At 45.2% G+C, this 17,147-nt stretch overlaps 1 protein-coding gene across 1 annotated transcript; it reads left to right on the top strand.

Moving 5' to 3' along the window:
* The first annotated feature begins 4,565 nt into the window (after positions 1-4,565).
* STAR (steroidogenic acute regulatory protein) lies at positions 4,566-13,423 on the top strand. The gene is made up of 7 exons (XM_053366687.1): positions 4,566-4,740; positions 8,040-8,153; positions 8,819-8,946; positions 9,989-10,147; positions 11,064-11,248; positions 11,352-11,445; positions 12,315-13,423. Exons 1-7 carry the CDS (start codon positions 4,677-4,679, stop codon positions 12,435-12,437), a joined length of 867 nt encoding a protein of 288 aa, XP_053222662.1. The 5' UTR covers positions 4,566-4,676; the 3' UTR covers positions 12,438-13,423.
* The last annotated feature ends 3,724 nt before the right edge of the window (positions 13,424-17,147 follow it).

Below are 17,147 nucleotides of genomic sequence, written 5' to 3'. Positions count from 1 at the left end.
ATCATAGCATCACCCATACAAGCCATTGAAAAGTTTGTAGCATGACAAACAAGAAAGCACCTCAAGACATAGGGGCAGCCAGTTTGCTTCCAGCTGATCTGTTTGATTGAGAATTCATCCTGATGTGATGGCATAAAGTTTGTGGAGCAATTAAACAACACTGGCTATTTATTCAGCATTCATACTGAATTGTTTGCGGAAAGGTTATACAACGTTGCATCAAGCAGTTGTTATTCCACACTTTCCAGAGCATTTTCCTGTCACTTTCCTTGCTGCAAAAAAGGAAGGGGCTTTTGAGACAGAAGAAATAAGGTTTGCTGCACAAGACTGCATGGATCAACTTTGATTGCACAGACTGAATATGCCACTGTGAAATGATGGTCTTATGGACCCCCTTCCCTCTTTGGATGGTAATGGGACTCTCAAGATGTCCTTTTATGGTGCATTCATGATGATTTGTGCTCATGATGGAATGAAGGAGGCTATTTGCAATCCTATATTTAACATGATTGCACTTGCAAAAGTTTAAGGGAAGACATATTGCTTCATTTCCAGTCAGTTAACTTCCCTCTGAAACACTATAGTTGTTTATACTCCAAATGGTCCAAGTTAGGGCTTTTTGTCCTGCTTTTGTTGCACTGTAGTGCAAAAGAGCTCCTCCAGAGGCAGTTGTGCAATGACCATGGGGGAGCATTGCAGCACAACTAAACAATCTGTGGATGGGCAACTAATGCAATGTTGTTGCATCTATGACATGTTGCAGAAACTCCTCGCAAAAAAGGGCTCCCAATGTGGTTAAATGCAAAATGTGTCCAGTCAACTCTGCTTTGTTTGAGGGCCCTTCTGGTCATTCTGCTGAGTGGATCTCTGGATGTCTGCCCCAAAGTCTTGCCCTAATGGCACCATAGCTCAGTGGTAGAGGACCTGCCTTGAATGCAGAAGGTCCCAGGTTCAATCCCTTGTGTCTCCAAGTAGGACTAGAGCAGAACCTTGCCTGAAAACATGGAGAGCCACTACCAGTCAGTGTAGACAATACTGAGGTGGCTGGACCAACTGTCTGGCTCAGAACAAGGCAGCTTCCTATCTTCTTACTGCACCAAGTTTAAGGCTATAATCTTATACCCACTTACCTGGGAGTAAGCACCACTGAACTCAGTAGGACTCACTTCACATATAGGACTGTGGTGTAATTCTATTCCCCCATCCATCTGCCTTACATTGCTTGTATGACTATAACGTGTCACTACTGGAACACAATGGAAGTTTTTGGGGCCAAAACAAACCCTTATTCATGGGCAAAGCAGTTCTAATCATGTATCATGCAACAGTCACCATCACATTGTCCTTTTGTTTTGGATCGTGCAAACCACTTTGTAAATTATATAGCTGACAAGCAGCTTTAAAAAACAAAAACAAATGACTCTCGGAAGTATATAAATAACTGCAATAAAAATAGTGACAAGTTCTTCCCCTTGAGCAAGAATGCTCTATTCTGCCCTACTGGTTAAGACAGCAGTGGGGATCCTGTGGCCTCCAGGTATGGCTGGACTACAGCTCCCATCATCCTGGACCACTGGCCATGCTGACTGGTGCTGATGGGACTTGTATTCCAGCAACATCTGCAGGGCGCCAGGTTGCCCCCCCCCATGTTAAGACCTCTCTATTGTCCCCTTCCTGCCATAAACTGGGGCTCTGCACAGCTCGGGTGCTCTGATGTTGCAGTTTGAGCTGGAGCCCCAGCTGGAGCACCTCTCAGCCTGTGGCAGTGCCCTTGGCTGAATGTTATGCAACAAAAATTGGCTCAGCTTCTTACAGCAGAGAAAAGCTCTTTCCCCTCTCTCATAACACGAGCACTCAGGGACAGCCCCCCAAGCAGCTGTTAGGCCTGGTGGGGTGGGGAGAGGTGCAGATCCCATCAGGAGTATGAACTATTGTCAGAAACGCAGAGAAGGGGAGGCCCCAGGACCGCTATTAATCTGTTTAGAAAAAAACAATTTTCCAAATGACACATACAAGCTGTGTATACACTGTGCCTTTAAATATATGGAATCCTCGAAAGAGTCCCTCAATGGTGTCTCCGGAAATTTTTACACATCACTTGGGAAGACAGGCGAACTAATATCAGTGTACTGGAAGAAGCAAAGATCACCAGTGTCGAAGCAAAAATTTTTCAACAAGATCACCAGTGTCGAAGCAAAAATTTTTCAACATCAACTTCGTTGGACTGGTCATGTTGTGCGAATGCCTTCCAAAGCAACAACTCTATTCTGAACTTAAAAATGGAAAGCGTAATGCTGGTGGTCAACAAAAGAGGTTTACAGACTGTCTCAAGGCAAATCTAATAAAATGTAGTATAAACACTGACAACTGGGAAACACTGGCCTCTGAGCATTCCAATTGGAGAACAGCTTTTACCAAAGGCTGAAGACACTCGAACTCAGGACACAAGGGAGAAACGTGCTAAGAGGAAGGCACGCTTGGCAAATCCACACCGTGATCAACTCCCACCAGGAAACCAATGTCCCCACTGTGGAAAGACGTGTGGATCCAGAACTGGCCTCCACAGTCACCTACGGACTCATTGTTAAAACCGTGTTTATGGAAGACAATCTTACTCGGCTACGAGTGATCGCTAAAGAAGAAGAATACCTTTAAAGCACATTCAAATGACATTCCCCTCTCTCAAAGAATTCTAGGTTCTGCAGTTTATCCATCACAGAGGTACAATTCCCAGCAGCCCACAGTGAACAACAGCAGCTAGAATTCTCTGAAGGGGAAAATGTGCTTCGTATCCTTAGCATCTCATGTTATTTGGAGCCAAGCCTCTGTTGACCATGTAAAACCCAGTGGATTTCATGGCTGTGCAGGGATTTGAACTCTGGGCCTCACCCACTCAACCTTCAACACTCCGTCCATGACACCACAGGTAGAATCTTAGAGACTGAAGGGAAGCAGGCACAGGGACTTCTCGGTGATGGCGCCCACCCTGTGGAATGCCCTCCCATCAGATGTCAAGGAAATAAACAACTATCTGACTTTTAGAAGACATCTGAAGGCAGCCCTGTTTAGGGAAGTTTTTAATGTTTGATGTTTTACTCTGTTTTTAATCTGTTGGGAGCCGTCCAGAGTGGCTGGGGAAACCCAGCCAGATGGGCGGGTTATAAATAATAAATTATTATAATATTATTAATAATAACTTGGGGTCCTCTAGCAAAAGAGCACCTGCCTTGCATGCAGAAGGTCCCAGGATCAATTCCTTGTGTAGAGGTGGAGCTGCCAGTCAGTGGAGACACTGCCAAGATCGACCCAGTGGTCTGACTCAGTAAAAGGCAGCTTCCTATGTACGTTTGCCGCCACTTCCTTGACAAGTGGCCAGCTGAGGCGTTATCCACACTTACCTTCCCTCACTCTTTCCAGGCACAGTCCAAGCTCTAAAGCTTTATGTCAGAGTGCATCCCTGTGAAAACCCACTCTTTAAAGCTGAATCAGAGCAAATGGCAATCCATAGAAAAACTGAATGGCCATTTGCTCTGATCGAGCTCTAAAGGGCAGGTTTTCATGGGGAAAGCTCCAGGGCAAAATAAAAATAAAGAATTAAAGCCATCAGATACTTTAAAGCGCAGGTCTGTGCCTGGAAAGAGAGGGGCAAAAGGTTAGTGTGGATAAGCCCAGAGTCTCTGCTTCAGTACTTCCAGCAGAAGTATTTAACCTGCTGTTGGAATGGGATGCTACCTCAGTTGCTTCAACTTGCCTGCCTTCTTACTTACAAGTAGTCCAGGGAATTGTCCTATCGTCGTTTTGCTCAGCAGCGAGAAGGATGGGGACAAAGGCTGCATTGGTTGGATCTGCCTGTTGAAGGCTTGCTCTGCCCCGTCTGCACTTGACGCTGGCTGCAACTGCACTCGGTCTCCTTGCTTTCTGCCTTACCTGTCCCAATGGGCACCAGTCCCTACTGCTGTTTCTGATGCCAGCTTTGCTTTGGGCACTGTGTCTGCCCGCTTGCCTGAGAAGCTCAAGATCAGGAGTAGGCAAACTAAGGCCCGGAGGCCGGATGCGGCCCAATCGCCTTCTAAATCTGGCCCACGGACGGTCCAGGAATCAGTGTGTTTTTACATGAATAGAATGTGTGCTTTTATTTAAAACGCATCTCTGGGTTATTTGTGGGGCATAGGAATTCGTTCATCCCACCACAAAAAAATATAGTCTGGCCCCCAACAAGGTCTGAGGGACAGTGGACCGGTCCCCTGCTGAAAATGTTTGCTCAAGATACTCAGACAGTAGAGAGAAAGGAAAAACTTTTGGCTGCTGTAATTGGCTTGTTCACGGAGCTGCATAAAAAGCATGGCAACTCTGCCAGGAAGGCATCTGGCAACCTTCAATGCAGGAAAACTAGCTTAAAGGGTTTGGGGATTGTGCAGCCTGCCCTCTGCCCTCTTGCGAGATCCTCGCCTCCCACCTGCTTGCCCCCACCGCAAGCTCATGAGGCGATGGGTTTGGCCTTGGTGTCAGCCAGCCTGCTGTAAGTGATGTCTTTTCTTATCTCTCTGCTGACAAACCAGCATCCTTCACTGGCTATTTAAGAGCGGAGGGGAGAGGAGACACCAGCAAAACAGCAGAAGAGGCGCTCAGAGACACAGTGAAGCCAGGATCCTCCGCAACTCTTTCAGACTTCTGTGATGCTGCCTGCGACTTTCAAGCTGTGTGCCGGCATTTCCTACAGACACCTGCACAGCACAATGGGTGAGTACAAACCACACAACATTATGATCATCTTCAGAATCAGAATCTTTTTGAGGGAAAGAATGTGCTTCAAACATGACTTATAGTGGGTACACAGTGTAAATGTGATCCGATGAATCTCCTACAGTTTCTTTTAAAGGTAATAGCAACTATTGGTGTGTGTTTGGGGCTTATTCAGATCACATCCATTGTGCAGGGGCTGAACCCTTTGCCTTCCTGCTATTTTCCAGATTTAAAAGTTGTTTCTGTATGTTCTTACTGTGGCACAAACAGAATTTAAGTCAAGGAAATGATGAACGGCTTCTCTCCCCTGGTGCTGCAGTTCCAGCCTAAACGGCTGCAGCTATTAGCTTTTTCATTCCTTGTGTTGCTTTTCAACCTTTATTAACAAGCCATCTTCTGGGATTCAGTGGGTGAAATATTGATGTATAAGTGTAAAGAACTTTAAAAGAGCAATTTTTTTGTATTGAATAAAAAGTTATCATGGATGTTTCTCGTTTTATGGCTGCTTGACATGTTGTGAATGGCTAGCTTGGGAAGCTTGGGGTCTTTTGCAGTGAGCTCCCGGATTTTTGCCCTTTTCCTCTTTTTAGAACTTTTCTTTTGGGGCGGGGGACTTTGCTTATAGTGGGAGGGTGCACTGTAATGTTGACCCTAGCTACGCAGATCTCCTTATTTACCAGTGGCATTGATGCTTGTGCATTAGCCTATGTACATTCCATGTAAATGTGTATCATGTGCCTTTAAATAACTCAGCCATGCCCTTAGATGCATCTGTCTATGGCATGCAGAAATGGAAAGCTTACATTTTGTAGTTTGGGGAATCTAGTGGTGGCTGCTGCCCATTGAGACAAGTAAGGCGGAAAGCAGGGAAACCACCAGCAGGGAGAGCTGTGGCCAATGACAGGCAGAGCAAGGAATTCTAGTTTTGTCTCCAATTACCTCCCTGCTGAGTTCCACTGGGAGACTACAGAGGCCATGCAAACCCTTGGACTGGTTTTGAGGAGGAAAAGCAGGCAGGTAGAGATTGGCCAAGGGCAGGCTGAGGATGGTGAGAAAATATGGTACTCCATTTCCTTGAAAAAAAATGGTCAGCCTCTACTGGTTTTAGCTGTAGCATGCAGAAGGTCACAGCTTCCATGTCCAGTTAAAATATCTTAGCTAAGGGGGTTATGAATGTAACTAGGGCATACTTTCCACTCCCCAGCTGTAGAGAGTTTAAATCAGGGTTGGAGAACCTGATGTCTTCTAAATGCTGGACTCCAACTCTCATCGCCCCAGCCAGAACGCTCATTCCTTTTGGGAATTATAGGGAGAGAAATTTATTCGTGTATGCGACTACAATGGCAATAATGTTATTTGCCCCAAAATGGAAGAAAGTCCCAGCAAAAGAAGAATGGATACAAAAACTTATGAAATATGCAGAAATGGTGAAACTTAACCGAAAAAATAAGAAATCACGATAACAATCTTTTTATAAAAGAATGGAAATGGTTTATTGAATATTTACAAACTGTAAACAGATAAGAACATTGGCAGGATTATTGTAATAACCTGCAGTTCTGTAAGAGTATATATTTAAAGTAGATGAATAAATGAGCAAATTAAGTTAATTTGGATATGCAGGAAATATTTTTTAAAAAATTAAGGAACCGCAGAAAGAGGGGGAAGGAAGTCAAGTTTTGAAATGTTAAAATGACTGTAAAATTATTTACATGTATAAAACTGAAAATCATAAATAAAATATTTGAAAAGGATGGGAAATGCTCATGGATGATGGGAACTTTAGTCAATTAACACCTGGAGGGCCATTACTTCATTGAGACTTGAAGGAGTTCTGCGCTTTTCAGGACTAGGTGTTTTCAGGCGAAAGAAAATAGATTTCCTCTGTTTGATCTTGCAGATATTTAGTTCCTAAAATACCTATACAGTTCTGAAAAGCAGCTTTTGATAGATAGCATTGGCTCACATGAGAAGAAAAAAAAGGATCAGGAAATTTTAAAAATGGCTTTTGGTATAAATGTGGTGGTGGTAATGTATATTTTCTGCATTCTTAGCAATTAAATATCAGTGGTGAGGAAGAAAAAACAAACACCTGGAGGGCAACAGGTTCCCCACCGCTGGTTTATATTGACACAAATTTTGTTCACGCTCTTTAAGGTTTTTCTAGGGGGTCAATGGAGTCAGTTTTCATATGATGGTCCCTTGCTTCTAAAAGCCTTTATAGTCATAAATATGTGTGCATGTTTGTAATGCATCCTGATTTCTTGCACAACTCTGATAAATTAAAGTCACTTTAAGTGTTTTCTTTGAAAAAATAAGCAAGAGATATAGAGGCACATAATTTACCATGTAAACATGCCTTTACCAGAATTTGTACAATGTTCTCATTCAAATGGAGCAGAGGAGAAATCAGTTCAGCAGCTTTGTAGTAAAATCAGCAGAGTAGTGTTTCTACTGTACCCGCAAATCCAGAATGCTGCCTGGATTCCCCTCTTAAGCTAAGAAGGCAACAAAGGAACTTGGAAATGGAGAAATGTTCAAGCAGCGTTTAAAACAATCTTGGGTCCCCAGATGTTGTCAGACTACAACTACCATCATCCCTGAGCTGACCACTGGCTAAGCTGGCTGGGGATGGTGGGATTTGTAGTGCAACAACATCTGGGGAGTCAAGAACTGTTTTAAAACATAAAATGCAAACAGGACTCCTGACACAGGCTGTCACTGCTGATTTAGTTTTAGGGTTTTTTTAACAGCCGGAGGTGCAGGTGGGTTCGGGGGAGGAGGGTTGCGTGAGGAACCATTGGCAGTCATTCTCTTCAGGACTAATTGAGGTGGGTGGAAGGGCAGTCAAATTCAAAGGGCTCAAATCTGTACACTAGTTAATTTTTCGGCATCTGATAAGTTTCACAACTTGTTTTTACTGTGTGTGTATCAGTTCAATTTACAGCCCTCAGTTTACAGCTGCAAATTTAAGCAAGTAAGAGATTAGACTTAGTAAAATATTTCTCTCTGTGTGTATTAACTGACCAAATCTTGTCACACTAAATAGTTTAAAATATTAATAAATATTAATAAAAATATATTGGTTCTGGTGGCACAAGAGTAGACTGTGTTGAACATGTCCTCTCAGATCAGCTCACGCTTTTGGGTGCTTTATTTTTCTGTGTAGTCTGTGTTGTTGTTTTTTAATGATGGTTAGGAACATCGAAAGCTGGAAGTATCCCAGGCCTCTCTGGCCTGCTTCTACGGGTTCAGAGATGGCTTTTAATACCACTCTTATGCTTTCCTCTCCTCAGGCTTGAAGAGACAAGCAGCTGCTGCAATTGTCCAGGAGCTGAATAAATTTGCAGTTACCAGGCCTGGTCCCAGCAAGTGGATCAATAATGTGCGCAGAAGGAGCTCTTTGCTAAGTACGTATAACGAGGCACAGCTCTTAGAATCATAGAATCATAGAGTTGGAAGAGACCACAAGGGCCATCGAGTCCAACCCCCTGCCAAGCAGGAAACACCATCAGAGCACTCCTGACATATGGCTGTCAAGCCTCTGCTTAAAGACCTCCAAAGAAGGAGACTCCACCACACTCCTTGGCAGCAAATTCCACTGTCGAACGGCTCTTACTGTCAGGAAGTTCTTCCTAATGTTTAGGTGGAATCTTCTTTCATGTAGTTTGGATCCATTGCTCCGTGTCCGCTTCTCTGGAGCAGCAGAAAACAACCTTTCTCCCTCCTCTATGTGACATCCTTTTATATATTTGAACATGGCTATCATATCACCCCTTAACCTCCTTTTCTCCAGGCTAAACATGCCCAGCTCCCTTAGCCGTTCCTCATAAGGCATCGTTTCCAGGCCTTTGACCATTTTGGTTGCCCTCCTCTGGACACATTCCAGTTTGTCAGTGTCCTTCTTGAACTGTGGTGCCCAGAACTGGACACAGTACTCCAGCTCTTGTTGGGCATGTTTTATCCTTGCTTTTTGGGGCGGCTGAATTTTTGGTGGCATTGAAAATACAAGCTTTCTTTTCTTTTTTTTAATAAAAATAAAATTAAAATTAAAACCTGCTCCAACTTCCAACAGGTTCTAGACTGGAAGAGAATCTCTTCAATGAAACGGAGATGTCCTACATCAAGCAAGGAGATGAGGCACTTCAGAAATCACTTAAAATTCTTGGAGAGCAGGAGGGCTGGAAAACAGAGACAGTGATGGTAGGCATGTTGCATTGTTCATGGGGGGGGGGGTCGCTGTTTGGTGTTCCCTTCTACTTTGCTTGCAAAGGGTCAGGGAAGATGTCAGTTGGGGTCGCCAACTTTGCAGCCTTCAGATGGAGAGCTGAATTTTAGTTAGGGTCAAAATATCATTTCAAATTCACAATTCAAATTCACAAACTAAGGTATCTTTTATTTTATTTTTTAAAATAATTTTTATTAAGTTTTCTGTTTTACAATTTCAAGTACACATTTTACATCCTTAAGATATCAATGACTTCCCTTCTTCCCTTTCCATGGTTCAGGTTTAAACAAACAACTGTTTTCTGAGTTTGGATGTTAGGAGGAACTGTGGTTAATATAAAGCTGGAAAGGGTTCCTTCTGATCTTCTCACAAGTGTAAAAGAAAAAAAAAGCATATTATGCAAACCTGTGGCTTATTGCAGTTGGTCCTTCTAGTGGTAAATCATTATTTTGCTCACTCTTCCACCCCACCTGCATCTTTCCACCCTAAGAAAAGAGCAAATATTGTGGCCCTACTGATGCAACTTTTATAGACCCTAATCCATTGATTCAGGCATAGTCAAACATGGTGTGCTCCAGATGCTGCTGGACTTCAGCTCCCATCACTCCTGGCTATTGGTCCTGCTGGCTGGGGCTGATGGGAGTTGGAGTCTAACATCTGCAGGACATCAGGGTTCCCCATCCCTGGTCCACACACCAACTGGTGGTAGCTCTCCAGGATTTCAGACAAGCCTTACCTAGAGCTTGAACTTGGATCCTATTGCCTGCAAAGCATGTGCTCTACCTCTGAGCTATGGCCCCTTTCTAACATTAGCCATCCCCCTGGCTAGCACATTCTGGTTGTAGCTTCAAGGCCAGCCCCATACAGAGCACATTGGAAAAGCCCTGTTGTGAGGTTATCACCTGGGAATTGGGCTGGATGCAACATACTACCTAATAATGGGCTTAGCTATCGTGCTTTGGGTTATGCAAGCCAGCGATGCTAACAATTTAGACCCCCTTCTGCTTTTTTCTGCAGGCCAATGGTGACAAAGTCCTGAGCAAAGTACTCCCAGATGTGGGGAAAGTATTCCGACTAGAGGTGGTGGTTGATAAACCCCTGGACTGTGTCTATAGCGAGTTAGTGGAAAGGATGGAGCAGATGGGAGACTGGAACCCGAATGTCAAAGAAGTCAAGGTAAACACACACAGAAACGCATTCTTGGTGAAAGGAGACTGTGCCAATGGCTTACGCTTTCAACTCTGCAAGGAGTTGTAAAGCACATTGCTTTGCCTGATCAGTGATTTTTTGCGTAGCTATTAGTAGAAAAAGTATATTGTAGAGGAGGGGTGGTCTGAAGAAAGACTGGGATCTACTGAAAGATCCCTGGATGATTCACAGTAAATCACCAAGCGTTGCTTGCTTCTTGTGGTGCAACGGCAACAAATTATAATCACAAGTCTTTAAAACAAATCTCAGCAAAGCTAACCAATGTCTTGATCTCAGTGTTCCACACCTGTAAAACATGAGCATTCATGAGGTGTTTGGGCAGCTCTGCTGGCCAGTTTTAGACTCTTGTGTTAAGCGTCTCAGATCTGTAATCGTGCAGACATGGGTGCATTATGGTATTTGTGGGGTATCCCAACTGTATGGCTCGTAGACCACACAGGCTCATGGGGAATTGGCTCCCTCCTGCTCCCTCCTTCAAAGGATTCCCACTGGAGGCAGAACCTAGTCATCATGGTTAGTAGCCTTAAAAGCCTTATCTTCCATGAACTTATCAAAACTGCTTTTAAGGCCATCCAAGCTGATGTCATTGCCAAATCTTGTGGGCCACCATTACGCACCCGGCTGTGGCTGGTGACCTTTACACTGTGTGCATCCTGCCCATGTTGGTAGCACCGATCATGTGTTAGGAACAAAGGGAGTCTCCTTCTGCCTCTTGTCTCTCCCTTCCCCAAAGTAATCAGCACTGTGCTCCTCCCAAAAGTGAGGCAGGAAAGGAATTTGTCGGCCATAGCAGGAATTGCATCAGCTACCAGCAAGGAGGTGCAGTAAATATCCCTGTATGAAAAATAACGACCCTTTGTTTTCATTGGCGATCTTTCTCCAGATCTTGCAGAAGATCGGCAACGACACGATGATCACTCACGAAACTGCAGCCCCAACCCCTGGCAACATAGTTGGGCCACGAGACTTTGTGAGTGTCCGTTGTTCCAAGAGGAGAGGCTCAACCTGTGTCCTGGCTGGCATGTCCACCACCTATGCAGCGATGCCTGAACAGAAAGGAGTTATTAGGTAAGAGTTGTCCTCCTCTTGATTGCTTTCTCCTTGATTGAATTTTGGGGTACTCAGTTTTATGTATAATATGCTAATATGATGCTCTCCTGTCCTACCACAGAGCTGAGAATGGCCCCACATGTATGGTTCTTCGGCCTCTCCTTGGTGACCCCTCCCAGACCAAGTTAACCTGGCTTCTCAGCATCGACCTCAAGGTACAGGCACACGGTGGACTGAGCTAAATCACTGCATCCATTGGTTTTGCCAGAGATCATCCTCTTGCCATGATTTGGGTGGTGCAACTTTCATAAACAGCTGTGCATGCATCTCTGCAGGGAGTCGTCTCAGGTGTCACTAAGAGGGACCCACTTTCTGGGGCTCTTGAGAGGGTATTTTTTAGTTAGATGAACTGTGCAAGAAGATACATAGCGCTGTGCCACGATTCCGCCTGCATTTTCCCCCTACCACTCTCCATCATTTGATGATAAGGTGAATTGTGGCTGCATACATTTAAAGCACAACAATACCACTTTAACAGTCCTGGCTTCCCCCAATGAATCCTGGGAGCTGTAGTTTGTTAGGGGTGCTGAGAGCTGTTAGGAGACCCATACAGGGTCTATTATTCCCAAAGTTCCCTGGGTTAGGGATAGACTGTAAAAATGCTCTGAGGGCTCGTCCGCACTTCTGCTCGTCTGTGCTTTCTAGGCCTGGTTTCGAGAGGATTTTCGTTTGCTCAGCCACTTTTCCTGCGAAAATCCGCTATTTGCTGCTGAATTGGGCTTCCTGTGGATGGATGCTTATGGCAAACCATGGGAAAATCTCTCGGACCCATGCCTAGGAAGTGCAGACAAGCAGAAGGAGAAGCAGAACAAGTGTAAAAGGGGCTGAGCCCCCAGAGTCCAGAAAGAAAAATAAATCCTGATACCACTTTACTGAGGAGACCGGGGGGGGGGGGAATGAACAGAGAGGTTTTGCCTCTTTTTTTATTACTCCAGACCTTGTGCATAGCAGGGAGACCTTCACAGAATTAACCCTTTAAGTTGAACACATAATGATGTTGCTCTTTCCCCCCCTTCTCCCCCAGGGATGGCTGCCCAAGTCCCTCATCAACCAAGTCCTCTCTCAAACCCAGGTGGATTTCGCTAAGCATCTGCGCAACCATTTGAGCAGCAATTCTGCTTCCATGCAGCAGGCCGTGCGCTGTTGAAGTGGCCGCGCACACGCAACACACTCCTTGTGGCTGATGAATCCCTTCCCCGGCTCATGGACCACTCGCTCAAGGCTCTTCCCCTGGCAGCTGAGGCTCCTGCTCCAGAAAATGGGTACAGGGACATCCATCTTTCCTGCCAAAAGAACAAGCTTCCTGCCTGCTCCTCTGAGGCAGCTTTTGTTAACCTCTCCCCAAAGCAAGAGTGGGAAATCTTCTTGGTGGTTCTTGTGCTCAGGGGTGGTCTGTTGTGGGTCACATTTCAGCAGTGGTCATTGCCAGAGCCAAAAGGCAGAGTAGGCCACACCTTTGTTTCCCTCCTTCATTTCATCCCCCTCTCTTTTCTCACATCCACACCATACACTGAAGCACTTACGCCGTTTTAATTATCATGGCTTCCCCCAAAGAATCATGGGAACTGTGCTTGATTAAGGGTGCTGATCTCACAGAACTTGACTTCCCAACACCCTTGACCAACTACAGCTCCCAGGATTCTCCTTGAGTATTAAAGTAGCTGTGATATGGCGTAGCTGTGATCTCTCTCTTAAGCTTGCAAGGGGAGGGACAAATCACTCTTCTCAGAGGTTCAAAACGATTGCTTTCAGAAATCTTTTGAAATTAGGCAGATGGGCTGAAGGTTGCACTCCCCCCCCCCCCCAGTTCAAAGGATTGAACAGCAGAAAAATTCATCCTAGGTGCTTCACTGATCCTTTGATGACAAAGTGCACGACTACATTTTGCAGCCCCGGGTTTGTTAAAGAGGTTTCCTTTTGAAAGGTGTATCTGAAATACCCCGAGAACAGAGCCAAGTTAATTGAGCTCACAGAACAACTTAAGCTATGATCTTACTTTTTAAAAACCAGTAGAATTTAGTGCCATCTATATTTTAATTTAGTGCATTTATTGTCCCACCCTTTTGTTCCAGGAGCATGGGGTATGCATGTTCCCCCCATTTCCCCACTCCTAAGAATGGTGGGTTAGGCTTGAGTAAGGGCACAAAGTTTACCAAGGATTCCTCTAGACTTGCTTATGGGGTGGTGACAGTCAGCATTCATCCTCATTTAATCCCCTTCATTGGAACAAGCCTAAATTTCCAGGTATGCACTTGAATCCCTCCTACAAAAGAGTAACAGCCTGGAGAAACCCCAAAAGGTAGCAGTTGGCCCAAGGTCAACCAGAGCATCTCAGAACTGCATGAGATTTGAAGCAGCCTAATCTGGCAGCGCTCTACCCACTGCACTGCTTCTCTATGCCTGATTTAGAATCAGTCTGCTTGGGCCAGTTCGTGAATCTGTGTTTATGCAACACCTCCTATTTTACACTCAGCTGGCCTCTGCTGAACTGACTGGTTGAGGGAACCTCAGCTGGGTGGCAGAGCTGCTGCCTTGCATGCAGAAGGCCTCCTGCACTGTCCCTGGACCTGCCAACTAAACGAGAAAGGCTCAGGGAGCAGGTGACATGGAAGACCACTGCCCAAGATCTCAGAGAAGCGCTGCCAGCGAGAGGAAAGAAGGCTAGGCTAGTTGGACAAGTGATCCGGCTTACTGTGCAATGGAAGGGCGTAAGGAAAGCCTTCCTGGAGCAGGCCAAAGACCCATCTAAGTCTAGGATCCTGCTGGCATGGCGGCGAGCCAGATGCCCCTGGGAAGCCCGCAAGCAGGAGCTCAGCACAAAAGCACTCTCCATACTTGCATTTCCCAGAAGCTGGCATTCAGAGGCATGATCCTGCCACCAGTGGAGTCGGATCTCCATCTTAGCTGCCTATGTTCCTAACTTTCTCTTAAGTTTTGTGCCCATAGTGACAGCCTACCGGAAAGCCTTTGTACATTGGATCAGAAAAGAGCCAGTGCTTGTTCCAGGTTTCCAGGGGAACCTGGTGCAAGATGTTCTCCCCGTCTCTGCATGTGGCCCCCCCCCCCGCCCTGAGCACACCTACTTTCTCCAGTGTCACTACTGCCTCTCCCCATGTGTCTCCCCCCGCCCCCCCCAGAAGGCCCTTCTGCACCAGAACAAGGCCTACAGAGGCTGCTGCTTTCTCACAGGGAAAAAGGCAGCACCAGCAACCAGGAACAGCAGGGCAAAGTATCTCCAAGGATGGGACATGGGCATGCGCCAAACAATGCTGGCTGTAACCTATGTCCAACACGCAAGTACAGTGGTACCTCGGGTTACAGCCGCTTCAGGTTACAGACTCCGCTAACCCAGAAATAGTATCTCGGGTTAAGAACTTTGCTTCAGGATGAGAACAGAAATCGTGCAGCGGTGGCACGGCAGCAGCGGGAGGCCCCATTAGCTAAAGTCGTGCTTCAGGTTAAGAACAGCTTCAGGTTAAAAACGGACCTCCGGAACGAATTAAGTTCTTAACCCGAGGTACCACGGTAGATCAATGCAGTTTGAACTCACCCTTCATCTTAGTAGGCTTGGTAGCAAGGCGCTTGTTTTGTTTAGATGTCCATAACAGCAGGCCATGCATTAAAACCAAGTGACTAACTGCTAACCATCCTTTGTAGCTTAAAAGCCACGATCACCACGGAGCAAGACCCTGCTGAATAAAAGTAGTGCATTTGTAGCCTCCCCATTTCCCCACCAGCCTCTTGGCCCTCCGGCCAAGGCCTTTCCTCCTTCTCCCCCTCCCTGTCCACATATACGAGCTTTGGTTGACTGCACTGTATTCACTCCCTTGTGTTTTAGGGGAAGAGCAATAAGCTCAGTAGGACAGCATTTGCTTTACATGCAGATAGTTCTACATCTAATCTAATTTCAGACTTCTGTCTGAAATCCTGGAGAGCCGCTGCCAGTCAGTGTTGACAATATGGAGCTATGAGGGACCAAGGGTCTGGTTCAGCATAAGGCAGCTTACTATATTCTTCAGGACCATAGCAGGCGAGCAGTTAAAACACACAAACACAAATCTCAGTAACTAGCAGCCTCATCCTGGTCAATGAGAGTTACTTTAAAAACAAATTAGTTTCAATGCAAATAGGTATTCCATATTGTTTGTTGTTAGGCTTAAAATAAGATAGGTATGCTCCTAAACTCACTTTGAGAATCTGTGATCCCCAAAGTCTGACCTCAGGCTTGGCGTTGGCACATTATCCAGCCTCACAATAGATTTTACTATTTCAGCTACCAGAACCCTTGAACATTCCATTACTCATAACCACCTGTTGGTTTTTTTTAAAAAAAAACCCGCAGGTATCTTCCTCCCTTGTTTGCAGTTGGACAAAGTGTTTATTTAATATTTATTCAAGTCAGGTATATTAAACATGAAAAGCCTGTTCTGTTTTACTCTTGCATTCTCGGTTAACATCTTTTCAAAAACTGGGAGATGGTGAAGTGAGAAGATTTTGTGTGTTTAGACACTAATGCCAGGTGAAAATGAATAACAGCTTCTTTGATCTGAGACATTAAAAATTGTATTTAGCAAGAGTAGCAGAAAACTGTGCTCAAAGTTTATGTACTTCTGAAAATAAAAATTGAGTATGATTTAAAATGTTCTGTGTCACTGCTCTCTTTTTTTGCCTACAGGATTAAGACTTTTGAAGCTCATGTAACTGAAAAAGGTCTGCCCCTGATTCAGGGATGACCCAGTCAGTGAATTAGGACAGAGAGGGATAAAGGAATTTTATTTTGTATGCTACAGGAATCTGTGACCAACCAGATGCTATTGGACTCCAGTTCCCATCAGGCCCTGGCAGCATGGACAACTGCTATGGAAGATGGGCTCTGGAGTCCAATGACAGCTGAAGAGCCACAGGTTCCTCATCCCTGTTCTACAGCTTGCAGCTTCTGAACATGGATGGCCAATGTACCATCTGGGTCCAAAGCTCAGTGGCAGAGGACTTTCACTTTGCAGGTTCATCCCTAGCGCACGTTTTCCCAACCTGCCACCCTCCAGATGTTCTAGACTACATCACCGCAGCCGCCAGGACCGATGGCCAGGCCGAAGGGAGCTGTTGCCCACAGCACCTGGAGGGTAGCAGTTTCTAGAGGACGAACCTGCCCCTCTGGTTAAAAGAACAGTAAGCTAAGAAGGCAATGGGCAAGACCTATGCCAGAGTTCCTGGAGAAGCATTATGGAATGGACAATACTGGGAGTACATGGTGTCAGGCAGCTCCTTATCTCCCAACGCAAGCGAAGAATTCCATCTCCATGACACTTCAGTGGTAAAAGGGAAGAGAATTAAACATTTGTAAAAGTGCATATTGTACCAGAGTGAAAAAACTTGTTTTACAGCAACCTGTCTCAAACGTTATCTGCTAGTTCATACTGTACAGCTTGTGTTATTATTATTAATTAAGTTTATATGCCACCCTATACCCGCAGGTCTCAGGGTGGTTCACAAGATAAAATTACAACATAAAAACACAAAATATATAATCAAAATATAAACAGAAACAGCCAAATAACCCCACCCGCCAAAACACACACACGTAAAAACAGTTTAAAACAATTTTTAAAAAAATGAAAAACTACAATTAAAAAGCAGCTTAAAGGAACGTAAACAGAATGCTCTGCTGGGCAGCAGCAGTCCTTTTGTAGCCTGTCAGGCCCCACACTAGGCCTGGTGGAGGGAGGCAGGAGCAGGACCCTCAGGTTCTCAACAGGAATTCTCAGCATTCAAGAGTCTGGTATTACAATCATACAAGTTCCTCCTCCTCCCCTCCTCTCTATTGTAACTTCACTTTGCAGCTCAGGAATTTATGTCT

The sequence above is a fragment of the Podarcis raffonei genome, chromosome 15 (assembly GCF_027172205.1).
Source record: "Podarcis raffonei isolate rPodRaf1 chromosome 15, rPodRaf1.pri, whole genome shotgun sequence".
Classification (NCBI taxonomy): Eukaryota; Metazoa; Chordata; class Lepidosauria; order Squamata; family Lacertidae; genus Podarcis; species Podarcis raffonei.
The sequence above is the reverse complement of the archived record's forward strand: the minus strand, read 5'-3'. Positions and strand labels throughout refer to the sequence as shown.

Excerpts from the sequence above, each read along its gene's own strand:
- STAR (XM_053366687.1), top strand. The coding sequence starts at position 4,677 with ATGCTGCCTGCGACTTTCAAGCTGTGTGCCGGCATTTCCTACAGACAC. Across the intron at positions 10,148-11,063 it reads CGAATGTCAAAGAAGTCAAG|ATCTTGCAGAAGATCGGCAA; the intron begins GTAAACACACAC and ends ATCTTTCTCCAG. Across the intron at positions 11,446-12,314 it reads TTCTCAGCATCGACCTCAAG|GGATGGCTGCCCAAGTCCCT; the intron begins GTACAGGCACAC and ends CTTCTCCCCCAG.